This window comes from Platalea leucorodia, assembly GCF_965183815.1.
Source record: "Platalea leucorodia genome assembly, chromosome: 4".
Classification (NCBI taxonomy): Eukaryota; Metazoa; Chordata; class Aves; order Pelecaniformes; family Threskiornithidae; genus Platalea; species Platalea leucorodia.
This window is the reverse complement of record NC_138826.1, coordinates 38,097,949-38,125,076: the sequence shown is the minus strand read 5'-3', so window position 1 is coordinate 38,125,076 and position 27,128 is coordinate 38,097,949. Positions and strand designations below refer to the sequence as shown.

The window sequence follows — 27,128 nt, the reverse complement described above, 5'->3', positions numbered from 1 at the left end:
ATGTTTTTCTCTTTGCGGTGTAGGAAAAATCCCTGAAATGATGCTCCTTTTTGGAAATGGGCATCTTTGTCCCCCTCTGCTGGCCCCTGCCAGTGTGGAAATCTCTGGAGAGGGGGAGAGTGAGGTATCGGGTGCCCTGAGAAACAGTGGGGTGCAATGCCTGTGTGAGCAAGGAATATGTAGCTGTCCTTCCTGGAAGCTCTTCTCCAGGGAGATCCCATCCCTGGGAGAAAGCAGAGTTTCTAGAAGAAAAATGAAAGCAGGAGTCACTAGGGAGATGGTTTAGGACAGCAGCCCACCGGTGCATGAAGAAGACCAAACCCATCCAACCTGGGCATTTTTGTTCTGTCTGAAAGAAATAACCTGAAAGCCACTGCCAAGTTATGGAGAAAAATGCATAAGCCTGACTTTTTTTTTTTTTTTTTTTTTTTTGAGAAACAGATGTGAAATCTCATCAAAAAGTGAGAAACTTTATGTCGGCTCCATATGATCATGGAGCCCTGGGTAAGATCAACTTAAATCCACTCAGAGAGGCTGGCTTGTGCTATCATTAACTCACAGTTTCTCTTCTCTTTCCCTAGCATGTTTTCCTGCTAGATGATCCCCTCAAAAGCAGTACATCCTAGCTCCTCTTTCTAGTTTTGATCGAATGTATCCTAATTCTCACGCTTGCAAGAAGCCAGCTATATCTCCTGGACGTCTCCTGAATATTACAGGGATTTTTTTTTTTTTTTCTTCAAATCAAGTCAAATAAGGCCCCCATCTCACTTCACGAGAGGTGCAGATTCTCTGGATGCTGTCATATACATTAGATACTAAAATTACCAACTGTATATTACACAGAGGATGTCAACATGAAAAAAATAGACTATTTTCTTTTCTGAGTAGAAAGAAATTGGATGCATGTGTTCATACGCACTCCAGATTTGGATACTGCATCATTGTGAAAGGGATACGAGGTGCAGAGTATCTGGGGTATTGGTATGTAAATGACTGCTTTAATTATTGCAGTCTGATTGCTGATTTCCCATGTCTGGCGCTGCTGGAGCACCTGGATCCTACATCGATGTGGAGTTTACTCAGGTCAGGTGAGCAGCTGAGGTCTCATAGCTGCTGCTGCCACATCAGGTCAATACATTAAAAATCCCTAACCCGGGGTGGGAGGGAGGAAAAAGAGGTGACAATGATTTTGGTGCCATAACATGAGGCTTTGAAGATTGCTTTTTAAAAACTGGGACCAAGGCAGAGCAGGGATGCCAAGTGTGCCTGGGAGCTCCAGGCTGATCCCCTCCGGGTGCTGCCTGCTTTCCTTGTGCTGCAGGCAGAGCAATTCCATGCCAAATATTGACTCAAGCCTTGTGCAGATGTCCCGCACATCTTCCTCGTCCCTAGCGCGGCCCGGTCCCAGCCGTCTTGCCGGGAGGTGGGAAGCCCCCAGCCATGCGAGGGCTTTGCCTCCTCATTATCTCATGGATCCCCCCCGTCTGCACCCTGGGCTTTTCACAGACCCCCATTATTTCCAATCCCCTTCACTTGTCAAAAGTAATTTGGCGACTTATTATCGGTCAGACAAAACAGCTCTGGGCTCCGTCAGCCCCGATGAGGGGCCTGGGTCCTTTCAAACTTTTATCCCTCCTCCTCCGTGCGGACTCCCCTCTCTCTGGGCAAAGCTGCTGAGTTGAGTATGCAGCAGGCAGATCCCAGCCCCAATTAGCAGCCTTTGCGAAAGGGCAGGAATTTTAATTAGTCGAGCAGCCAATTATATCAATGGACACCCTTTGCCTTCTCCCCTTGTTCCCCTCTCTTCTGCCCCGCAGCTATCTCCCCGTCACCCCTGTCGCCGTGCTGTCTGTGGGCAACCCTGCTCTGAGCCCTTTGCAGGGGCTGGCAGCTGCCAGTGGGACCCGGTTGTCCCAGAGCCCGGCGGTGGCTGGCAGGTTTGTCTCCTCCAAGGCACGGCTGCATCCCTGACCTCCACTTGAACCAGGGCTTTGTGCCCTCCCAGACCTGCCCTGCCAGTGGTCATCTGAAAAAGGGGGAAACTGAGCAGGAAAGCACTTCAGATTAGTGCAGCCGGAGGCTCGGGCTTGGTTTTCTCAGTCGGATGTCAGGGATAGGAATGGGACAGGGAGGTTTTGAGAGATGAGCCTCTCCTCCTCTGTGTACGTGGCTCTTGATACTGATCTGACTGTCAGCTCTCCTCTGAGATGGGCTTAGGAGTTGGGGCATCAGAGAAACTTCCAGGCTGTTAATGCTGTCACTCGCCTATCGGGAATAATCCCTTCAGATCTGATCTGCTATTTCTATTTTATTTGCTTCCTAAAATTGCCTCCTCTCCCACTCCTGCACCACGCAGCTGGCAGCGCTTGGGGCTTTGCTGCATCTCCAACGTAGCTGAAGGGCACTTCTACCCATCACTGCCTCTCAGCCTAGCTGGGGCATCAAATAGCCGTCCTAAGCATGCTGGGCCTTGCCATTGATTAAACTTTTCCAACATTTGGTGTTTGTTATCGTTTCGCGCTAAGTATTACTCTTTTGCTGTAAGATCAGGCTACAATGAGTCCTCAAACCTGTGCGAAACCACATCCTAAAGTCTCTGGACGTGCTTTACAAGGTAATGCAGCTGATAGCATGACTCGGTAAATAGATGAGCTCCCACAGAGTCCTTCCCAAATTTTGGTTGCAGAAGCTGTCCCAGTTCTCTTCTGCACAACAAATACCTCTTCCCGGGGCGTGAAGCAGCTCGGTTGTCTGTCCATCCATCCATCCCACCTTTACCCTGCAGCAGGATCTAACCGCATCTTAAGCAGCACATTAAAGACTGAGCCTGTGTAAAGCTGAACCCCTGACCTTTTGGTGCGGAGGTGCAAGCGGTGGTAATTGAGTCGTAGTGACACATGCTGGTTATCTACTGTAGTAATTACCAGGCATTTAACGGCGTCTCGGCCATCGGAGGGGGAAGTTCTTTCCCACAAGTTGCAGGCTCTGGGTTTTGCAAGAAGGAACGTGTAGCGGTGCCGCACGGGGACGTGTGCGCAGATGTTATGGTACATGCAGGCAATTACCATGGGCACCTTGTTCCCCTCTGCAGGGGCTATTATATAGCAGCAGCAGCAGCAAGATGATCGGGAGCTGATGATACATGATGGGGAAGAGATTCTGAAGCCATCTGTCTCTACCGAGTGTGATATGGGTAACATCTGGTAGGCACGTGTGAAAATAGGATTACGAGCAAAAAAGTGACTGTGGGAACGTCTTGCCATCCTGCCTTAATCTCCCTCCTCCCATTATTCACTGCAATATCAGACATTCTCAGGTTGTGAGTCAGTGTTTTTCTCTGTGCATCATATATATATATACACACAATTTAATAGCTGGGTATTTTAATATGCTCTGAGCACAGGAAAAGTAACTGGGTCTGTTTCCACTTAAAATGGGGAAGAAGGGGGGAAAAAAGGTTGGAGGAGAGGCCAAAGGCCATGGAGGAGACCGTGTCTTGCTGTTGGTCATTCAGCCAATTAGTGGCAAAGAGAAAGGGATGACTCCCGTGCCATGAGTGGCACTTGCTCTCCTGGAAGGTACGATGTACACTTGGCGAGGGACTGATAGAGCCTCCTCATTTCAAACCAGCATGATGTTAAGTGGATAAAATGCGATGCAGAAACTTGGGTGAGATTTCCTACCAGGAAAAAAAAAAAAAGATGAAGTGAACAAAGTGGAGAGGAGAAGACCATAGCTAGACTAGGAGAAAAGAGCTGATCCCATGCTTCCCTGTCAAGTGTCTCTCTTGCTTTGATGGATCTCTGCAAGGAGCAAAAGCTTGCCAGGCTGCCAAGTGTCTTGTATACCCTGTCGGTCTGGTTTGAGTTCCTCCATCTATTGTGAATGCAAGATCTGAGATGAACGTGTCTTGCTCGAGACAAGCTGTGTTTCTTCTGTTTCCATCATCTCAAACTGTAAATATTCCAGGATTAGACCAAAACTGGCAATTCTGCTACTCAGGGATGATGCAGAGCGGGACAGGCTTTGACTCTGAGGGGCTGGTAACAGTGAATTGTCAATTTTCTCATTAAATCAAATAGATGTGATTCACAGGGATGAGATATGGGCAGCACATTAACCACCTCCTTAGAAGGATGGACACTGTTCAAACCACAAGAAACTGCCCTCCTTCACCTGGTGCCCTGCCTTTTATCCCGTGCTGTTGGGAAAAGACCTTCAGATGTTGTGAAGTACTTTGATTTCCCCTTTGAAAAACTGAAGCGAAGGAGGACAGATGTGTTCAGCTGCCGGGACTGCAGCACGAGCCGTTGTGCCTGGCGTTTGCTGCCTTCTGAAGCACGTGGCAAAGGCAGACAGAGATACTGCTCCTCACGGGGGGAAATAAAAGCCCAGAAACTAATAAATGTGTGCAAAGTGGCTCATTTTGTGCCTGCAGAAGGGGAGCGAAGGGCATGCATCTTTTCTACCCCTGCTCCTTCCTTCTTCAGGGCAGAGATTCCTATAAATGCCCATGATGTGAGATTAGGATTGGCTTTTTTACAACAGTTCAGCCTTCACTTAGGACCCTAAATAACAGCCAAATTCTTTCGTAAGGACACTGCAGCCAGCAGCTCTTAATATTGCTGGGCTCACTTGAAAATACTGTCTGCAATGGCTGCAATTATGAATTGATGGCCTTAAATTTGCCATCAGACCTAATGCCTGGTTTTTCTGTCTGGTTCTTGTTTCCATTCCGCCTTTTTGTTGGTGTTCCACAGCCACAATTATTTGTCATTAGTCATTAATCTTGAAAGCATCGGCTTTTTTTTTTTTTCTTTTTCCCCAGGAACTGTTGCCTGCTCCCTGGTTTTATTGTTCACCGTTTTCCATCACTCTTTCTCTTGCCTCAGTCTAATCAGTTTTGTACTGCTCTAAAAAGTTGGTGTTTGTTTTTTTTTTTTTGGTTTTTTTTTTTCCGATGGGGGAATAAAGCAAGGCAGTGAACATGCCCAAGAGACGTGTGCGCAGCTGATGCTGCCTACACCTGCGGGATGTTTATGCCCTGCTTACAGCCCAGCCCGCTGGGGAGGGGGCAGCATCGAAGCATTTTTCATTAGAGCGGTAACAATCCTGGATTTTTCTGGCTCGTGCAGTGCCTGAGTCCAAGCACGGATAATACCTGAAAGCGGCAGATTTTGGCAGGGGACAGGCACGACCCATGCTCATCCCACAGACCTCCCACCGCTGCGGGAGAGCCTCCGTGGGGTCTTTCACTGGGGACCCGTGGGGCTGGCTGCTGCTGGTGCAGGGAAGGAGCTCTCCCTGTGGAGCCAAATCTCGTTAAAAGGTGGGTGCAGGTGGTTCTCAGCCGGGATCCTGCTGGAAAATGATGAAACAGTACAAGAGGGGCAAATTTGTTGGACCTTCAACAGGCATCAGAGGCGAGAGTAAGGGTGTAAAAGAATAAGGCCGTGTCTGAAAGGGTGTAAAAGGCCTCAACAATACACGAAGGTGTTTAATTCAATGCTGCTCTCTTTCCCTGGGGTAGCTGAAAGAGCTGTCTTGCCAGAGATGGGTTAGGATGGGTCCTCACTGGCAATGCAAGAAACATAGGCATATTCAGATACCACAGATGTGCACTTCTTGCAGCATAAATTAATATGTTTCTTATTTTTTGAATCCTTTGACTAAAAAAAGTCATTCTGGTCGGGTTTTTTGGTTTCTGTTCTAACCCTCTTGTGGCACTGGTCACGAGGAGGTGTGAGGAAAGCTGTTGTATTGAATGTGCAAAGGGTTTTGGCTTACTGGGTGTGCCCATTTGTAAGCCGCAGGTAGGTGCTGAGTGAGACCTGGTAATTGGCAGGTGGAGAGTTGTACCTTGGAGCTGAATGAACCCTCTGCTGCCAGAGCAGCAAAACATCTCCCAGCTCTTATTGTCTTCATCCCTGGGGACAGTTCTGCGTGGGAGAGGAGTGCCGTTAATGGGGGACCACCGTGGTGGTTCACATCTCGTTTGCGTTCAGTCACCCACACAGTGTCTTGGTCCCTCAGTAGAAAGAGATGCTCCTAAAGATTGCTTCCTACTCTGAGATCTCCATCTTCTTCCTTCACCCTCTCTGAGACTGACTCTGACAGTGTTTTTCACTGCTTCTGAAGTTCTTGTCTTCCTTAGCGTTGCCAGGTTTCCGTGGTTTTTTTGGTTGTTTTTTTTTTTTTTTTCTTTTCCTCCACGTTTTTTTTCCCCCTGGATCCTGAGTCTTTCCAAAGAAATGGCAGGGGCGTTTATGCTTCAGCTGCTGCCGGCCCCTCTGGTGCCTTCCAGATGGAGAGAGTCAGTGCTGGTCCCGGTTTTCCTTCCTCCGTGCAGACACAGACTGGTAGGATAGGAGAGGGAGGGAGGAGGGAGTGAGTCTGCAAAGGATGCTCAGAGCAAGAAGTGAGGGATTGTGCACCCATCCCATGAAGAAAGTAGATACATAACAGGGGCAAGAAGAAGCTGTTTAAATGAGGCACGTGTCCGACACTCATACGTGAGACATTTTGGCAAATGTGATCAACAGCGGCAAAGCATATAATCTCCGATAGCTGAGCAATCTGTGGCTTTAATTATAAAAGTCACCAGGGATCTGGCAGTAGGTCCCTCGGCAAAAGGAGATGAGGAGGGGGCGGAAGAAGGGAGACTCTGGGTGGCAGCAAATTTGATTCCACTTCCCCTGCTGCCAGGGTGTTTGTTCCCCTGCTTGTCCCCCCCAGATGAGACCAAAGGCCCTTGTCATATGCAAACGGCCAGGGCCGTCTTGTTCAGGGTGGCCTTGATGGGACTAGACAGCATGAGATCATTGCTAGATGGAGGGCGATGCTTCTCATCAGGTACAGCATCATTTCAGTGGCGTTTTATGTTTGGCCGTGTCACATTGCATCCGTCTGGGCGTGCAGTGTGCTGTCAGATGGTCGCCTCTGAAGTCAGTAAGGCAGAACAGACCTGCTGGTGGAGAGGAGAGCGTGCCACCTCCGGGGGACCCGGGAGGGGAGAGACCTCGTGGTGAGCTTGTGGGGAACAAGTGGCACCGATGTGAGAGCAAATTGGCCGTTCTGGGGAGAAGTGGAACAAAAAATATCTCTCAGGAAGACAATATCCAATAAAACCAGAGAGTTGCAGGAGGGAGAGAACTTATGAGATCTAGGGAATAGCCTAAAATTCAGGCAGATGTATGACCAACAGGGAACACAATAGCATTGCAATATTTGGGGGCCAACTTCATTAGAAATAATGTTGCTGAAACATGCCGAAACCATATGTATGGCCTCCTTCTCTTCTTTACTATTAGATGTAGGAAAATGGTGTTGGGAGGAAGAGGGAAGAAAAGGGTTATTTTTGTTTAAATACTGCGGGACTAGAAAGGATCAAAAGCTGTGCTGAGTCTTCCCTGAAGCACTAAACATTTCTTATGCCAGCCAAGTGCCCAGAACTTGGCAAGCCTTCATCAACTTGATCGCTATCCAGTAGTCAAATGCTGCTATGGAAATCTTCCAAATAGCTGATGACTGATCATTAGTATTGTTTAAAAGCATGTGCAGCTTTTAGCGCTGGGTTAAAACACGTAAGGAACGCGGAGGTGCCTTACCTTTCAAAGCTGGGTTTAATGCTTCCCAAGGCGTTGTAGCTCCCTCAACCCTGCATCTGCCTCTGTTTATAAACAGGGAAGGTGAGATCTGGGCTATGCTATCAAAGCTGGTGAGGGTTTTTTGGCTTGGTACCAAGTCCACCTGGTAGCAGCCCCCGGCTGCCATGGGGAGGCTTGCTCTGTGTGTCCCTGCCTGTGGTCACCGAGGATGGAGGTCCTCAGCGGTTGTGTACCCCCACCTGCAATGCTGCAGCAATGCCATGCAGCAATTTGACTTTGCCTCTTGGGGGGGAATAAGTGGCCCAAGAGAAAGAATGAAGGGTGGCAGGCATCTGAAGGGACATCTCCAGCTAGCTGGTCTAGCAAACATCCACTGCACGCGCTCCTGCCTGTGTGCGTGCCTAAGGGAATGAAGTTCTGCAAAGGATATACACCTTTTGCTCAGCAGCTTTCCACCCAGTTATTGCTGAATGGAGAAGGGAGGGTGCAACACCTTTTTGACTCTGTTTCCCATCGGGAGGTGCCCATTGAGGTTTTCCTTGCCCCTGTAGGTGAGGAGTGCTGGAGATGTCAGTCTGCTGCTTTCCTGATCATCTCCTCCAGCTATGGGCAGAAGAGAGTCATGGGCTGACTGTGGCAGAAACAGATGGAGAACTCCCAGTCCAAAAAACTTCCCTTGTTTTTCCATTACTTGGTGCGAATGTGTTGCCTTCTCTTGGCAGCAAAGGCTTGGAGGCCTCTCAGCCCCTGGGCCAGGCACCACCTCCTGCTCCTGCAGCTGCTCCCGGCCGGAGGACCCCAGCGTCCTTCCCGGGCAGTTGGATGGCAGGAGCGGGGTGATTGTGGGGAAAGGGAGTTCTCCTGATCCTTGGAGGGGTGGGGAAGCATATGTTGCCCCTCTGCTGAGGAGGGGAGGAGAAGACCTGGATGTGTCAGAGAACCCTATTTTTTTCTTTTCTTACCCTGGCTGTATCGGATCATCCCGCTAGGACAGTGTGTTATAAAGCTCATGGAAGGGAGGGAGAGAGCTGTGTTTGACACAAATTGTCTGATATGGCTTAAAAAACGTTCATGTGTTCATAGCACTAGAATTAGCCAAATGTTGTAGCAGAGCTAAAGGGAAAGAAATCAACCAAACACTCTATTTTCCCATCTAAAACTAGCTAAGATGGATTTGGGAGAGACAGAGAGGGAACAACACAGGCAAAGTGGATTCGTAAAGACAAGCTAGCAAAGGCAAGTCCTGAATTTCAGAACAGTGCCTGCCCTTGCTGCCTAGCAGAAATCAAAACAAAAATAAGCTGAAAAACCTTTTTTAGCCTCATTTTCAAAGCCATCTCTGGCCTGGAAATAGCCCTGAAATGAGTCTGAGAAGTTAAGAGCCACACAGGGAGGCTTAGGGAGGGCCCTGCTGGTGTGCTAGGAAGGTTTGTTTGTGTGCAAAATGTATTATTACATATCTCGGAAAACAGATGACATTATATTGCTTCACATTTACGCTATTTTTGCTTCAAGGCTCCAGCGTGATTTGTGGTGGTGGGGCCAAGGGAAGATAACAAATGGGTGTCAGGAGCCTATGAAGAATGGAATTTTCCCCCCTTCTGTTATAGTATTAAATAGCTATTTGTATTACAGCAATTTTTTTTTTGTGGTGTGCTTAGATTAAAAAACTTTATTTGCTAATGCCACATTATTTAATTTAATCAGGCTGAAGTACAACTTTTAATAAATTTCCTTCCAAAATAAAAAATTACAAAGAAGTGGCAGAAGAATATTTTAATGAAAACTGATGAAGTAGCAAGTTAGAGCAGAATTATGTCCTCTTTCTGCCCTTTCCTACCACCCAACAGCACAAGAGAGCAGCCGATATCTCTCAGAAAATCATGGGCCATGGCATATAAGTCTTTTTAGTTTTCCTATCCTGCCATCTACTCTCTCGGGGAGTTGTTTCCTGATTTCTAGATGACCTGCCAAGAAACCAGGCCCTTGAGGAACCGCACTGAAACAAGGCAGGCAGCAGTAGCTATCAGTCTGCAGGCTGTGGATGCAAGACTGGACTGTCCAGGTGTTGAGGTATGCATGGGGGGGTTGTTCAAGGGCAGGGAACGTGTGACAAGGAGGACTATTCTTAGACGGATCCTCAACTGGTCTCGAATCCACCCTGCCGTCCTTCCGGATGATGGCACTCAACGGTGCCAGCAAATATTTACTCAGCCCCAAAGCAACCTTCCTTCTTATGCCGGGAGAGCAGTGATTGATGGATGCAAAAAATCAACATTTGCAAGTACGTAAAAGGAGGAGGATCTACATGCACTCGGGGATGCTCTTGGGAGAGTTGAATTCAATGAGGCTGACACCAGCCTCTTCAAATAACAGGATCATTGTCTTTTGCCCCCCACCAATGCTGGAATTTAGTCTTTGAGCATTTCCCTTTTATTCTGTGTGGATATATGAAGGAAGAGTAACCACAGCTTTATCAACAGGCTGAGTTGCAGTACCACAGCAATATCAAACAAAGTCTCACCTAGACACAACCCTGTTTTCCTTCAAAATCTCTCTCTGCTCATAAAACTGCTAAGTTGTCACATGGGGGAATGGAAGTTCTTTGAAACAGAGCAAAATAAACCCAGAAAGCAGAGCAAACCTCCACAACTAGGAGACACACACTTGCTCCCGGGAGCAATGTGTCCAAACCCACGACCTTGACAAGGTCTCACTTTGGCAATAAATACAAAAGATAAATCTGGGCTGAAAAGCAGGAATCCTTCCCTGCTTTTCAGTCCTTCCTGCAGGCATTCGGGTGTGAAGTGTCCTGTCAGCCAAATCACTGCCACTTATGAGAGAGAAGGTCCTTTGCTTAGCCCTGGAGCTCTTCCTCCTTCTGCTTGGTCTGTCAGTGATGTCATCATAATCACAAATTTATGACATCAGAATGCGAGTCCATGAGAGCAATCATGACAGATGAAGTATTACGGGTCCCCTGTAAGCAAAGCGAACACTCAGCGGAAGAAAACTCAGATGAAATTTATGAGTCTTCTCTAGGAACCGATGTCACTCCTGGCTTGGGGCCAACAGGATTTATGCTGCCTGTGCCATGGGCCTCGCTCTCGTGGGATTGGGCTGAGATTAATCCAGCCCATACTGACTCCATGCCACTGGGCACAGGGGCAGTCGTTGGGGAGACCTGGTGAGAAAGATCAACCATATGTGGAAGTGCCCCTAGGGGAAGGCCAGCACATGAGAAGCTCTACCTGCTGGTCCATTTTTACCTGCTACTTGACAAAAAATGCAAAGAATGAAGCAGTTCCGTAGCTGTAAGACACAAAGCTGACGTGTAATTTTTTCCTCGTCATCTCACTCACTGGATGGACCTCAGTTGTTCTTCAGGCTCATCCACCAGGCATGATCAGTGTGCCCATGATTTCATTCTCTGCATAACGAAGTTTCAGTAATGAACTGCCTCTGCTAGCAAGCTGGCACTTCATGTGTCTTCCACTTCTCGCTGATCTAGGCTGAATTTCAGCTGATGGCCTCTGGATCCCACGGTTGCTCTCTAGGGTTGGGCAGACCTTTAGGGTGGTCTTGTGTACCATGTCCCAAGCATGCTCCTTCAACTGCAGATCAGCAGCGGCAACAAAAGCTGTCCATAAAATATATTCTTCTCCAAAGGGTGAGCTGTGTTTTTCCAGGTTTCCTCGCTATCCTTTTACTAGTTTCCATGAAAACAAATTGCAGTTTTCATAAACATAAACTACCATCTGGCCCTGAAACGTTGGTGGGTGTTTTTATCTCCTGTTGACGGGATTTGCAAACTGTCAGGAAAAATCCTAGCAAGGTGAAAATGGGTAATTTTGGCATGGCTCCACCAAGCTTCTGCTCCAACCCCGATCTCTCGCTCTAAGGCCAGGTTTGCTGTTGTGGGTTCAGCTGCCTTGATTTTGTTGAGTGCTACACAGCATCATCCCAAGAAGGTTTTTTCTCAGGAAGGCTTGTCAGGGCCACCCAATCCCTTCACTTGAAAAGAAGCACACACACACACAAAAATCATCCTTTAAAGCTGTTTTGGTGCAAGCTTTTGTTCAGTGGTGACTCAGGGCCGGGCGTGAGCCTGGCACCATCTGCCCGTGGCCCTGGTATTCACGCCCCAGGAGCACAGCACGAGGACAAAACCAGCGCGGTACTGGGATGTACAGGCTGCCCGTTAGCACAAGCCCAGTTCCGTCATCCTAAACCAAAGGAATGCTTCCCCCCCGCCCCTAACTTCACTTAACAAAGCCATTAGCACTCCTATTAAATATTTAGCGTGGCGTGTGGTGTTATCCTACCTGCGAGCAGGGAAGGGCAAAGACTAGAGCAGATGGGATGGGGATGATTCAGAGCATGGTGTTACGTCCCAGAGCGCTAGCCAGGGAGCTGCTTAAATCAAATCAGGCTTAGTAATGGGAAAGTACATAATTAGATGCTTTAATGATCATGGCTGCCCTGTGTAAGGCTTTGCACGATCTCTACAGGCCGTTTTTTAGAGTGAGTCAAGCCTTGGATGAATTCTCTGGAAGGGTTTCTGTGATCGATCTGGGTTGGGGGAGTGGAGGGGATGTCTTCAGGATGGTGGCAATTAAAAGAATGGGCTTGTGCACGTGGCAGAGAATAAATAAAAAGGGGAGACCTTACTGAAGATGAGAATTTAGGCAAAGGCACGCCAGCTTTTTGGGTGCTGGAGAATAGAGGGAGTAAGAGATCAGCAGAGGTACAGTTGCCTTCAGTTTCTGTGTCTGTTCACCAAAGTTAATCAAAGGGTGGGAGTCTGACAACAGAACATAGTTGGCAAGGAAAAATGCGTGTCCCTAAAGCTGCCTGGCAATCTCAATGCACCGAAGAGTCTTTATATTCTCACTGTCTTTTGCAAATGATATCACAGTGTTGTTGCGGGTTTGGTGGATGCTGAATAGAGAGTTGGCATAGAGGTGGGGGCTTGACCGCTTGAGGCCTTGCCCACTTTCAGCACTCGCAATGAAGAAGGGCTGTGAGATTTTTGTTTGGTTGGGTTTTGTTGGGAGGTGGAATTTAAGAGGACGGGTTTGATACACAGACTCTTGGCAGGCCTGTTGACAGAGGTCATGTTACAAATACATCTCCAAACCAATGTCATTTCTAAAACACTTTCTCCCTGCATTTATACCAGTAAACAGATTCAACCTCTTGATGAAACAATTTCCAAGGTAAAGTCTCCAGAAATATAACAAAACCCGACATTGCCCAACGGGCTTAGGAACGGCTTGGGAAAGTCTTTGAATGCCTAAAGGGCTCCAGCAAGAGGACTTCAATAGGTGTTTCATCTGTGCTGAGGCTTCAGGTCCATCACTGGCATTAAAAGATGACTTACAGCTAAGAAAGGAAGGAAGTTGGCCGGACACCTTTTACGGAGATTTTTCAGGTAGAAAATGCTTACTCACGGGGTATTCATCCAGGGTATAGGAGATCATGTTCGAAACCTCTGCCTGATAGAGAGCAGGGATTAATTAAATATGCATGGGGCCAGAGAGAGAATCAGGCAGAGCAAACATGCAAAATCCTTCATCTTCTAGGGGAATGCTTGCAACCTGCGTATTGTGTTTTTTAGGCTGGTGTGCATTTCCTCTCCCTCTCGAAAGAATCAAACACTAAATTAAAAGGTCTTGGAAGAAAAATCCCCAGATCTCGCAATTCATACAATTCTTGTTTTCTGGCTTGTTCTCATTCCCGGTGCAGGCTATTGACATATTCGGATAAGGGTAATTCTGGGGATCTTGAGGTCTTTCTTGGATGCTGGACTTGAAAACTATGTTTAGACATGACTCAGAGTCCACCTGCATTTCAAAATTGATCAGAAATGAGAAGTGATGAATTCCTTTGTGCTCGTGTTTTTTCCGTCACTCCCATATTCCTTAATGTGCGCTCTCCCCATCAGAACTGCCCTCCTGCCTCAAATACAGAAAACCTGAACGTGCCTCCTCTCCACCACCCCCAGCCTTGGCGGATCTCTGTGCCCCCCACCCCTGTGGGGATAAGGAGCTGGCACATCTCATCTCCTGCACGCTTGGCATCCCGTAGGTAGCATCTTCAGTTTGCAATCAGCTCGAGGAGGAGACCCTTAACATCAGTCACTGGGGTCCCCTCTATTTTAAAGAGCATGCAGCGTATCGCACAAATAGTATGTGAGGATAAAGAACTTAAACGTGGCCTGATTTGGTGCTTGTCAAAAAGGACTTTCATGCGAACGCAGTCTCAAATTGTTGCAGATGAGAGACAAAAAGATAAAAAGTGTTGGTGCGAGTCCCTCCTTGGACACTTCCACTCTGGGCTGCTTTGCAGCTCTTTCTTTCCTGCATCTCTGAGACAAACCAGGAGCGCTCTTCTATTTAATAATAGGGGAAATTCAAGTGATTTCAATCAATCAGCCTTACTCGGGGTCTCTGGAGGACCGCAGCTCCAGCTCTCCTTCCCTTCCCCATTACGCTCAAAAAAATACCCAGGAACATCACATTTGTAGGCTGGCAATTAATAAAGAAATCCCATCATTCAGAAAAATAGGTAAATTTTGTTAGAGTCAGACTATGGGCTCAGCTGCTTAGTAATGAAGAGAGCCATCCGAGGCTGTATTTTACCCTGCTTGGCATTTTTTTGAATAAAACACTGTCCATCTCTTTCGACTCCTCTTGGCTGGAAAGAGAGAAATAAACTTTTTTCCAGGGGCCAGGCTAGAAAAGCTCTTCATCTCAGTTATGAAAGGGAAGAGGCTGCAGTTACCTGCGGGAGGATCTGAGTGTACCTGAAGGGATTGATATATTTTTTTCCCCTCCCTTACAAAGTCCATGTAACTCCTGTCTATTGAAATCTATTTAAGTAGCCATCCTCATCTCTGGTGGCCAGTTCTTGGTGGTACCCCCAGCTATCAGGGGAAGAAGAAATAAGTTGCTGACGTTTACCTGCAACAGGGAGCTGGTGTGGGGGGTTGAAGAAGAGAGAAAATGAGAAAGGAGAATCTCTTTCTTGCTCTGCTCAACATGCAAGGAAAAAAATCCTCTTCCCTTTAGTGAAAGCCATTAAAGAGAAAGAGGGAAGGAGGAAAGAAAGGAAGAGGAAAGTCATTACAAGTCTTTGAATCTGGAGGTCTTTTAAATCTCTTCAAATGAATGTAGGTTGTCAGCAAAGAAGAAAAGCAGGCACTTTGCTGATAGTGCAGGTACCAGTAAAACCTGCTGTGCTTCTAATGAATACTGACAAAGCACTTTCCGAGGGGAGGGAAAGAAAAACCCACCGGCTTTTGGAGATTGCTCTGCGGCGTGGCCTTCATCTGAACCAAGATGTGTGCTGCGTGGTAAGGAGGACCCGGCAGTTTCTCATCGGCTTGCAGGACTGTCCCCGAGCTGTCAGGAGGGAGGAGCAGTAAAAGCGATGATGGGGTCTGGGAGCACTTTGGCAGGGAATGACTGCAGGAGATGGCTCCCTTCTTCTTGCATCTGATTTAATACCGACAAGGGGGGTTGGGAGCAGGAGGCCCTGCTCACGTATGGATTTAGGAGGAACCTCCTGAACTTCCAGAGCAAGTCTTTCGAGATTTCGGTGTTCCCTGGGGCTTTCTGTAGAGCCTTTCTGAACTCAGCCTCAACAGGGCCGTGGGTTGCTGGTTTGGCTGTACGCTTGCTGCCAGTGCCAGGTGGAGATGCTGTCATAGGATTGTGCCTATAGCTGTAGGCTCGTGATCTCGGGCCATGAGACCCAGTATGGTGGCATGCCTTTTGCACCTTCTCTTGGTGCCCAAGTAATGAGCTGTTGCTTTGCTGTGACAAAGGGCTTCGAACTCAGGCAGGGGTGAGCTCTATTGCCACCACATCAGGTAATGGGGTGAGATGGGAGTGTGTATCCTCACCTGCTGCCTTACCTCCCAGCTGTGAGCAGATGTGTTTCCTTTATCGATGGTCCCATGGAGCCTGTCTCCCTGCTGCTGGCTGGGAAAGCAAATATTCTTGCTCACGTTGCAACTGTTGCTTCCAAAGTTACCTTCAGCAACTGCAGAGGCAACTTCTTTGATGATAATGGGAAGAAAAAGTAAAGATGGACAAGAAAGGATGACAACGGTGTGAATTAGCAGTCCACACAGCTAAGAGATGTGTGTAGTAACCTCTTTTATGTCTTATTCTTGCCCAGGGATACCTTTGTCTTCTGCAGCACGGAAGGATTTTTAATCTTCTTCACAAAGACAATCTTTGCAGGAGGGGGAAACAATCAGCTTTTATGGGGCTGTTCACTCCTTTATTTATTTGCAAATTCTTAGCAACAGTCAAACTTGAGCAAGGGATAAAAAAAAAAAAAAGAAAAAAAAAAAAGAAACAATCCAGAAAAGGTGAACAGGAAGATGGGTATTTTTCTTCTTACTGTATTGCACAGAATAAGAAATGGATGTCTTACACATATATAAATAATAGCCATCTATAACCTACTAGTATTGAGATGTAAATGAGGTAACAGTGGGAATTTTATCTCATTCAGCATGAAAAATGAGTCTCCTGTTACAGGGAGTTTAAAGGCATGCCTTTGAAGCTGAAGGCACAAACCCTTTGCTGAAGCACGGAGCAGTAAGGGAGGAAGGCAGGTGATCTCTGGCCAGGACCCCTCCTGCCATGCAGGCGTCATCCCATGTAGGGTCTCCAGCACGTGATGGCAGGGCGGCCAAAAAACTGGAGGGGGAAGAGGAACAGTCCGTGTACTGCTGAAGAAGGGATGCGTATTATTCTGCTTGAAGCATGGGAAGAGGTCAGTCTTGATCTCCTTCCCTCTAAATTGTCCCGATGAAGCAGCCGATATGGCAGCCCTTGATGCCTGCCCCTGTCTGATGCCGGAGAGAGACAAGGGGACCATGGGCTCTCCCGCGGCACTTTGCACTCTCCAAGCACTGAGACGTTTCTCCTCTTGATGCGGGGAGTATCAGACAGCACTTTGTATCCATTCTTTTCTCCAATTTCCCATCAAAAAGTTAGTATACAAAGGACTCTCGACGTGTACAAGAGTCTTCCCGCTCCATGAGTGTTTTCAGTCCTGGCATACCAATCACTCAAGCGAGCTCCAGACATCTTATTAACGATTCCAAGTGAGATCCTATTAAAATGGCACTGTCAAGTTGGTTAGGACCAGCCTCTCTTCATCTGTCAAGGAGTCTTCTCCTGATTCTCACTGCTTTAAAAAAAAAAAAAAAAAAAAAAAAAAAAGAGAGAGACAAACAACATCTCAAATTCACAGCACCTTTTGCTAAAACACAGATTTGGGTGGTTATTATTTAATTTGATGGAAGCCACTGTTCATGCAAGGTTAAGCCCACGTAGTTAAGAATTAGGAAATCAGGGTCACAAAGATGAAGATCGATTGTAGTTTGGCTCCCTCTGAGAGTGTTTGTCAGACAGAAGAAGATGGAGGAAAAAGCCTACAACAAAATAAGATTCCTCTAATGCTGTCACATCCTTGTTTTTTGCAAGAGGTTTTTGTTCACAACAGTGTGACTGGAAAGTCTTTATAGAAAAAATCATGTCGCACTATTGGAAAGATGCTGTTCCTGAAGATCTCAGTGGTCTCCACTCCTGGGGAAAAAAAAACACCAACAAAAAAAACCAAACAAAAATATATATATATGGTCTTTCACTCGTTCAGATGCAGAAAAGCAATTAAATCTTGCAGCTCAGACTGTGATCAATTATCCTACAAACAGCATATGGGCATGGAGAAAAGGAATAGTTCCTGAAACACATGGGTTTTGTATCGAAGTGTTCATCAACCGGTGAACGAACTGTGAAAATCTGTGAAAACAGCTGTTTGTTCTTGCATGCTCCCCAGAAGTCAGGGCTGAACTCAGCCCTTGGGTTCTTAGCCCTAAAACCTGGCCTTGCCTGTAAAACACGGGGTTGGGACTGGATAGACAAATGCTCTAATCTTGGTGCATCCTAAACTTGGAGTGTGCAGATTCATCACTCTGCTCCTCAGCTGTAGAAAAGGGAACAGCAGCATTTCTTTCTCCTTGCTGCCTCTCTCTGCTTTACCGTACCCAAACTGCTGGCCTTTCCTTGGAGATGTCTTTCTCTGATGCATGTGGTTTGTTCACCGTCAAGGCTGCTCACTTCTTTTTTTTTTTTTTTTTAATATCTAAGTGCTAGTGTAGTAAATGGTCATTATAAAGCTATAAATAGTTCACAACACTCCAATTAGGAAGCTGTACTTAACTGTATGAAAAACCAGAGGAAGAAGTTAGTTGCTGCTGCAGTCCCTGATGAGGAGACCCTTGAACTTAGCAGAAGGCATTCTCAGGTCATTCAAGTGTCCAGATAGCAGTCAAATTAGATGTTTGTTTTATTTTTTCCATGGGGTCAAGGGCATGTGTGGAGAGGCTGGGCCCTCTTAGCAGTCAGATAAATAGGCGGTGATGTTAGGGAAGTGGGAGACAGAGGTTCAAACAGTTTCTGAGGTCTGATAGCCAAGCCTGACGTCAGATGTGCCATTTTGGCTGCAGATGAGCGACGTGCCCTCAGCTTCACACGGCTTTTTCTTACTGCTCCTCATTTACTGGCATTGCTCCTAATGAAGCAAGACTCTGCTGCTCATGGCTTACCTTTCACACCAGCCATTTCACGCTTTGGTCATCCTCCTAAGTGCTCTGCAGCATCGTGGGGGTCCAAAGAGAAACCAATGGGTTCCTCGGAGGAGTAAGTGATGGCAGAGCAGCCCCCGCTTGCTCCCAGGCTGTCCCCAGAGCTTTGCTGAAGTCACCAATGATGCTGGTACCTACCAAAGGATGCAAGAACTCGTATGGGACTGCAGCCCAGGGTGGATCAGCGGACTAAGGCACTTTATCTGCTAACTTCTACAATAGTATCACAAAAAGCAAGGTACGAAAATTACATTGAAAAGAGTACTTGACAGTGTCCTTTTCACATTGCTCAGACAGCGGCCTTACTTTCCAATGCCTTTGTAGCAATTTGCATGCTATTACCCACAATTCCTTCAGCTTTAATGCTATTACATCTTGGCAGTCTCTCTAACCTAATGATGACAAACACTGCGGTATTCCTTATCTGCTCTGTGCCAAAAAACCCCAACAGTTATTTGGGGAGGAAAAAAAAAAGTGATTTGTCGTGTGTCCCCCCCTTTTTTTTCCTTACGTTAAAAAGGCTCTGGAGGAATGAAATGGGAGAGCGATAACTTTAGGACAGGACTGGCCATGATGCCAACTACCAGGTGGAGACCACGCTGCTCTTTCTGTTCGCTCGCAGCCCCAGCATCCCACACCTTCCACAGCCCATTCCCTGGCCCCTTTACAGCGCTTCTACTACCTACTTCTGCCATTTTCCCTGATCTGTGGTATTTCCTTTTGTCCGCTTCTTGTCTTAGCTGAGATGGTAAAGGCTTTGGGGCAGGGGCTTGTGTTTGGGAGTAATGCTGCAAGCTTCCAGGTGATGGTTTAAGTGCTGTCCTCTTCTAGGTTTATGTTGCTCTTCAGGCTTCCTTCCTCACTCTTCTTTGAATAGGAAATACATATCTGAGTGATGCAATGAGATATTCTGAGCTTTGAACATAATTTCTGCTTGGGCTGGCAATGCTAAGTTGGTGTTTGAGCCTGAGATCGTGCCAGCCAGCTGCTTGTTCCCCGGCAAGACGCCCGTAACACGGTTGTTGCAGACCTGGGCTTTGTAATATCGTGTTTGTAGGTGCCTGTCTCTGCCAGCACCGCAGGATTCAGTCCCAGGGGAAGGCACTGCCATGCTAAAAGGACACCCTCTGGAAAGTCAGAGAGATGAGTGCTTTGGCAGGGCGGCAACGTGGCGTTTTTCTTTGTTCCCTGGCACAAACCCAGCTTTTCATTATCTTATTAAGGCAAACAGAACTGGGACAATCAGCTCTGTTTGTCCACCGAGCAGAATTAACTCCCTGCACGCAGCGGCTGTTGATCCAGCCCAGGTGATGGGTGACCCCAGGTGCTGGGGACGTCCCAGGGATGGGTTTAGGCATCCCAGGGGATAACGGCGCTGCTGGGGCTGGCATGTGGCTTTCTCCAGCCTGACCCGTGGGGAAGGGAGAAGCTTTGTCCCAGAGAGGCGGTGGGGTAGCACAGGGCAGCGTGCCGAGCTGGCCCGTCAGCTGTGTTTCTCCAGACAGAATATGGTACGAATAAGGCTCGTAAAACATCCATAATAGCTCTGGTTTTGGCTTCTGCAGAAAGCCCTGCTGCTTTCCCCTCTTTAGCTTGCTTCCTATTCAAACGTCCCAAGGACTCTCAGGGGACAGCGGGGAACACGCGCCTGGGATCGGGTTTTCGGCGGCTGAGCGTCCACACCCCCGTCCTTTATTTTGTGCTCCGCGAGGAAACGGGCTGAGAGCCAGGGGCAGAGCAAGATTTGTTTAGCAACTGGCCCGAAAATAGAGTCACAGCAGCACATCGGGCACTCGCTGAAGTGTAGGAGAGGTAACCGGGTTCTCTTGCAAAGCTGCCCCTCCCTCCTCCTCCTCCCACTCCCTGGCTTATTAATTAACCTCTGTTAATTAAGCCGCAGCTCTCATGGCTAGAAGGTATCGGCATGTTCAGGAGCTTAGCAGGATTAAATATTATTAGATGTTCTTGGATAATAGGAATGCCTCTGTGCTCGGAGCTCAAGTTTGGTGGCTGGCCTGTAAACTGGAGCTAGAAAAGCGGGGGAGAAAGTTTTTATTCGTCGTGCCCAAACCGGATAGTCTGGCCCTGTGGAGGGAAAAAAAAAAAAAGCTGTTTTCAGTAGCAGAGCTCTCCTTAACCTCACCCAGGGAGCCAGAGGCTCTGAGCAGCCTCTGCAAAATAGGATGCAACAGGAGCCGGTGACACAGGAGATGTTATAAACCAAACGCAGGAGCTTCATTTGGCTGAGATTAGATGAAAGTAGTATATTTTGTGTGACCCCTTTCCCACCTCTGTTCAGGGCTGAGCCTTGTGATGCCGCCCTACGGAGGTCCTGCCACCCACCGCCCCAGGAAAGCATCCCGCCAGGGGCAGGAGGTGGACATTTTCATCCCTCTCCCCCTTTGTATGAAGATCCTATAGCATTCCTATAGAGAAGCAAAGGCAGCCGCGAAGTGTGCCAGCTTATAAAGTGAGCAAATGTAATATTTACATCAATAAGACTCCCCGTGTTTGACTAGCAGCTAAACAATTTAAGGGAAGATTGATTTGTTACATTAAAGGGTAAACCGGGTCAGGGTTATGAAAAGAAGCTTTAAATACCATTCACAAAAGCGACATACCAAATCCCCCCGCCGCTCTTTAAGCGCTGGAAATGTCACAAAGAGATAATTCAAGCGGTGGAGGAGCTGCCACATGAAAGCAGCGCTGGGAAGATGTCCACTTTTGAGGCCTTCATCCAGTTCAATATATGCAGCTGGATCAGGAGCTGGAACTTGTTGTGTCGAAATTTCAGACCATTTCCAGGTTGGAAGTTGATTTATTAATTTTTTATTTTACTTAGGAGCAGAAAGCTGAAAATTTCCCATAAAATAAGAAGTCAGATTCAGAGAGGCAGCTTGTTTAGATAACAATGCAGCAACCTAAAAATGTTAAAAAGAGCTTATAAAAGTAAACAAAGCGAGCGTGAGAGAAATTCAGATGGTTCCCTTCCCCCCTCCGGTCAAACTTTTAATTGCTGGGAATTCAAAGCAGCTCCATTTTCTGCTGGAAAAAGTGCTCCGTTGCATTTTTATAGCAGTTTCCTTTACCATAGGAGCCTCAGGAGCAGGATGGGGCCTTGCTCCATGGGTCAGATGGGCTGTGTATGAAGCAGGGGATTTCAGGCGGGGGGAAGCCAAAAAGGCTCTGGACGCCTGTTAGGCATCTAATAATCTTTCATTGCAGAAAAAAAAGAGGGTTATTTGGCCCTGAGGCGTGCAACGAATGGCCTTTAGCATGTTTTGCCCTTTTTCCCATGAGCAGGCTGTGACTTCTTCCTCCCCAAATGAACCATGACAAGCCCCTATCCAAACAGTAATAACAGTAGTAATAACAGTAATTATCCTAGCAGCAATATTAATCATAAAAACCTCAATTTTTCTTAATTCGCCACTCTCAAGAGCTCTAAGCCACTGACGTCAGCTGCCTGCCTGGGCTGCCTGCGCAGGGGTCCCGCCTGTCCCAGGACCTTCCTGGCCGGGAGCACGCTGCCCCGTAGCTCATCTGCGTGCTTGATGCTCGTAAGCGGGGTGCACTGAGCCCTCCGTGGCAGAATTTTGCCTGTTTTGGACTGATGGAGAGCCATATGCTTGGTCCCTTTTGCTTTCAGGGATGCCCGGTGGGTCCAGTTCTGCCGCGTGGGTGCCCGCTCCCGCACACTGAAACCCAGCAGCCTTATCAAGAGCGAATTAAATCCTCCTCTGATACCGCTCTGTGCTAAAGTCATCTGTAGCCCCAGGTGCTCATCTGCGGCGGCTGCCCTTTTCATTCCCAAAGCTCACTGGGTGCAGGGCAGACAAGGCAAGGCACACGTGTAATGGCTGATGAGGCTCATCCAACGTGAAAGGGCAAGTGGGTGAGCAGCCTCCTGGCTTGAGATTCTGCTGCTTGGGAGCCATTTCCCTTTATTCCCTTTTCACAAGGAAGGGGAAAGTGGGAGAGGGAAGCCGAAGGGCAGACATGGGGATTCGGAGAACTCCTCCTCTTTTGACTGCTGCTTTTTCCCCCCGGTTTGGTGCCTTCACGGTTTGGTTGCTGGAAGCGGAGAGTGAAGCAGCCTGTCTGCAAGCAATGTCTTTAGAGGCCTGCTGGTATTTCTCCGTGCAAGCAGATTTGGGTAGCTGTGTCATGGGCTGCAGCAAGAGGTGATGCTCCTCCATGGTCAGCATGTGGAGGGGTCCCCAGCAAAGGCCTGAGGAAATGCAATCAGGAAATTAGGATTTTGGGGCAAAAAAATGCTTTGCGAGGTCACAACAGATATGCACAGCCAGGGAGAAATCCTGGCTCTGCTGAAGCCAGCGGGGTTTTTTTTTGCTGTTGTCTTCCCAGGGACTGGGACATGTCCCATGTCCCAACGCTGGGGTGAGAGGAGTGGGCAGAACCGCTCGCGGCACTGGGATGGAGCCGGTCCCCGCTGCTCCTCTGGCCGTACAGCCCTGCCCCGTGTCCAGTGCTGGGAGAGGCGTGGGCTTGGGGCTCTCCTCCGGAGAGAGATGGGCAGCCCCCATCCCCATCTCTACACCGTGCCGCCTGCTTAGCACTGTGGCAATTAATCACTTTGTAAATATCTTCTGTTTTATTACATAAGCAATAAGCACTTTGTTGGAAATTACATAAGTTATAATCCAATTAAACAATAATTACATTGTAATGGCTTTGTAACTATGGCATTAATTAACTTTTATTGCCCTGTAAATTAAGCATGGTATTGATACGGAGTTGAGAGCAGGCAGCTGGCTCCGGTGGCGGGCAGGAGAGAGATGGGGACCCCCAAAAACTGTCAGGGGGACCGTCGAGGCCTGTAGTCGCATGGTCGGCCTTGGCAAGAGAGAGATTTGTCCAAGCCGTGAGCATGTCCATGTGCATCCTCTTCCTCGCAGGGAGGTCTCCTTCCCCAGGGAAGGGTCCTGGTGGCCAAGGGTCCCTGGGGACCGGCTTTGCGGCATTGACGTGGAGCCAGCGGCAGCACCGGCGGCTAGTGGAGGAGTGGGAAGGCGGCTGCGTGTCAGGAGAGCTGCTGCACGCCTACGCGTTGACGCTCATCCATACCAAGCACCAGATTCACCCACAGGTTGCAGGTGCTAAAGAGACAGGAGCTATGGCTGAGATCCTCTGAGGTACTCCGATACCTATCGTCATTTCTGGAGGGAGGATCTGTGGCTCGCTATTGGGAAATCTTCTTCCTGCAGGGGGTTTCTTAGCTGATGATGGCACTTCAAAGTGCCTGGTGTTGATGGCAAGGCAACGTGCTCTTGCCAGCTCACTTGCCACCAGTAAGCGGTGCTGGGATAGCACACCCTCCCCAGTTAGTAGGGAGAGAGGAGCCCTGGGAGAGACTGGACCTGCAGCTGCTGGATGCTCGCCCGCCGCCTGCAAAGCTCTCCTGTTGGCAACCCTGGAAGAGAGGCGACCTCGTCCCTGCTGCTGGAGCGAGCAAGCGATGGGTTGCTTCAGCAGGATCTCTCCCGATGGCTGTCCAGGCAGGGAAACTATTCTGGGGACGTGGAGAGCGGGGAGACGTTTCGCTCGAGGCTCAGGAGGCTGCTGCTTTGTGTACACAGCTTCCTCCCTTCCTCTTTTGGGAGGAACGTGCTCGCGCATAAACACTTCCAGCTGCTTTGGGCTCCCCTGGGTGCAGCCAGCTCCGCGCAAGTGCTGCAGGACAAGGAATTGGGACCAGAGCTGGCACGCTGTGGGTACCCCTCTGCCTTCCACCCCCATCCATCCCAATCCTTACATGTCCCCCTTCATCTCTGCTTTAGATAGAGACCGCGACTCCTGGGCGAGCTGCTGCTTGCCTGGCACGAAAGGGCTGCGAGGAGCAGGATTTTGCAGCAGCTGCTTTGGGAGTGGGCTCCCAGGAGGGAAGGGCAACCAGAAACCTATCTGGGCCATCTACCACAGGCTTTCAGGCGGAGCAGGGAGGCAAATCCTGCCTCCGCTCCTCACCCCCGCTTGTGGCTGGGGATTTGGTGACCGCATGTGAGTAAGGGCGTTAGCTTGTGCTGGGACTCATTTCTTTGCCGGCTGGAGATGCTTTATATGGGATGAGTGGCTTTTCCTAAGACAGTTCAAGCCGGGAGCCAACAAGTTGAGTCCTGGTAGGACTGGTAGCAAAGATACCAAATCGAGATGCCAAACTCTGACCAGAGAGCTGCTTCATTTTTGGGAGGGATTCTGTCCTGTGCCGATGCTCCCTGACACCTCAGCCCACACACACAGCCTGCAGCTGTCAGGGGAAACATTTGCAGAATAAATCTCCAGGTCTTGCAAACTAAATCTCCAGGTCTCACTGGGTTTGCCTCTTTGCTCCTGAATACACAGTGAGCAGGTCTGATGAAAGATTGGCATTTATTGCCAAGGCTTTAGAAACATGTTCTTTACACCAGGCATGCTTGGAAACTAGAAAATCAGCACAGCCGCTCGGATTCTCGCATAACCGGTAGAGTGATGCAGATAGGGAAATGTAACAAAAATAATTATCCTTTTGATCTGGTGTAATCTCTAAATCTCCTCCCCACCTTCTGAACCCTGTTGAACTACCTCTCTGCTCCCTCCCAGGTTTCTACCTCTCCGGCATCCTTCTGCTTCGCCACGTGTCTGCTCTGAGCTCTGCAATCACCCAGGACGCACAAGGAACCATGATTTGGCCATGCCTCGTCCTAGTTTTTTTGTGCTGCTTTTTCTTCGTTGTCCTGGCGTCTTAATTTTGCAAAAATCGCAGTTTACATGTGCAAAAGACCCATCCCGCTTTTGGAAAATGACTCGCTGGGGCTCGGCTCCCCTCTTGGCAGAGCCGGCAAGCCACCGCTGCTGCCGGTGGGCTTGTGCGATTGGGATTGCAGCGTATAAAACAATTATGGAGACCTGCCACCTTGTGGGAGCCGGGAGATGTGGCAGGACCCCCCCCCCCCGAGCCCCTCACCCTGTGCACAGGCTGGGTTTAGGGGCATCCCCACACTGGGTTTTGGGAGATGCACCTCCATGGAGGCAAAGTGCGAGCCTTAGGATAGAGATGGGCAGTGCTTCACCTTGCCTTGATTTAGACTGGGTCCCTCGAGCCACCTTCTGGAGCAGGTTTCGGTACCCAAAAAGGAGGAGCATAGTTTAGCTGCCAAAAGAATAGCTAAAAGACACCCTCCCTTAAAAAAAAAAAATAAGGAAGGGGAGAGAGAAATAAGTGAAGAGAGACGGTAGGAGATGAACTGCAGGGATGGGTGATGGGAGTGCCATCCATCATGTTTGCTTTCGCCCGATGGGAATTTCCACTCTCTCTCTCCAGCCTGCGTTCAGGCGCTGTGACTGCATTTCCCCAGTGCCCCGTCCCCTCTCCCTGGGTCAATAGTCCATCTTCTCTTGCTTCACCGTGGACCCGTCGCTGCTCCATAGGGCTGTCATTAGAAAGGTGAAGAGCATCTGTGAGAGAAAAACCCAGTGTTTGTGGCAGCTTGATTTTTCTCTTAAAGAGCTGCTGATCCTGTAAGAGAGGTGGATGTAGTGATGCGTGGAAATCACTCCCCAGTATTGCTCAGGGGGTTCCCTACTTTTGCCCCCCTTTTATTTAATTTCCATTTTCTTTTTAATTGAGGAAGGAAGTTTTCCTCTCACCTGGACATCTGTCCTTCCATCCCCAGCCAGCCCCTGCTCCCACGGCATCCCACCTTTCTGCAGTGACAAGTTATGATGTTGCTACAGAGACCTCTGACTTCAGGTGGGCATCTGGCAGCAGGAGCCAACGCGCTCCTCAGGCAGAGCGAGCTGTGTGCGAGCGGCTCCAGTGACTGAGGGGGTAAAAAGGAGGAAAAAAAAGAGATGCAGAAAAAAAAATAGAATGAATTAACTGATGCTATAAATAGCTCTGAGCTGTTAAATGAAATACTTTTCATGGCGAGTTGTGAAACATCCGCGGGGTTTATTTAATGCCTGGGTTTTTCCATCCGTCCAGCTCTGTTAGCAAACATAACCCATATGCTGTTGTTTTGGTCTCCCCCACCCCACGCTGGAGGCCAAAGGCTCTGCTGACTGCAGCTCCCCGTGCTCTGGCAGGCTCTGCGGAGAGGGGAAGGTGCTTATCATCCAGCGGGACCATGCCCACAGATATGCATCCTTGCCTGGCTCCCAGGGCAGGCAGGAGGGCGGCAGCCCGGGCGTCCCCGCCGAAGCAACAACCCCGTGGTGCTGGGAGCACGTAGGCAGCCTGAGAGCACCCGGCACTGCCCGGCTCCTAATCGGAGCTGACAGGGCTGAGGAAAGGGAGAAGGGCGAGGGAGGAGACAGGGAAAGCAAAGCAATGGTTCTTCTTGGCATGAGTCCTTGGGTACCGCAAGCATCCCCCCGGATGGGCCAAGCAGAGCCAGGGACAGAGGGCAGCCCCTCGCCTTGCTTTCCCCTTGCAAAGGGGTACCCGGGGTCAGTGCCACCCCGGGGCTCTGCGACTCGGGTGGCGTGGGTGAGCAGGGGCTTGCTGAGAGGGATAAAATGAAGCCCCCTCCTGAGTGGGAGGAGGGGGCAAAAAAGCAAACCTTCAAGGGAATTTCCTTTCCTTAAAGGAAATATGTCATTGCCTAAATCGCTGCGAGATGGCAGGAGCAAAAAAACCCCAGACGGGGCCAGGCAGGACTCAGCCGTGGGTGCTGGCGGAGTGCTGGGTGCACCCCGGGCTTGGGTGTGCTGCGGGGAGGGCGAGTAAGAGGTCCCGTGTGAGCGCTGGCCTTCCCGAAGGACCCAAGGTTATTACTGATTATTTAAGCTTTCTAAGCTGGCAAGTCAGAACCTGAACCTCGTCCCATTGAAAACTTGAGTCCTGTAAA

General features: G+C 48.8%; 1 protein-coding gene across 1 annotated transcript in view; it reads right to left on the bottom strand.

Moving 5' to 3' along the window:
- Nucleotides 1-13,090, bottom strand: part of PCBD1 (pterin-4 alpha-carbinolamine dehydratase 1) — a gene marked incomplete at both ends in the record, with an annotated part of 123,534 nt that extends 110,444 nt beyond the window's left edge. Inside the window, one exon of the mRNA XM_082308800.1 lies at nt 13,061-13,090. Within this exon, the coding sequence (XP_082164926.1) occupies nt 13,061-13,090 (30 nt within the window). The remainder of the gene's footprint in view (nt 1-13,060) is intronic.
- Nucleotides 13,091-27,128: the final 14,038 nt, after the last annotated feature.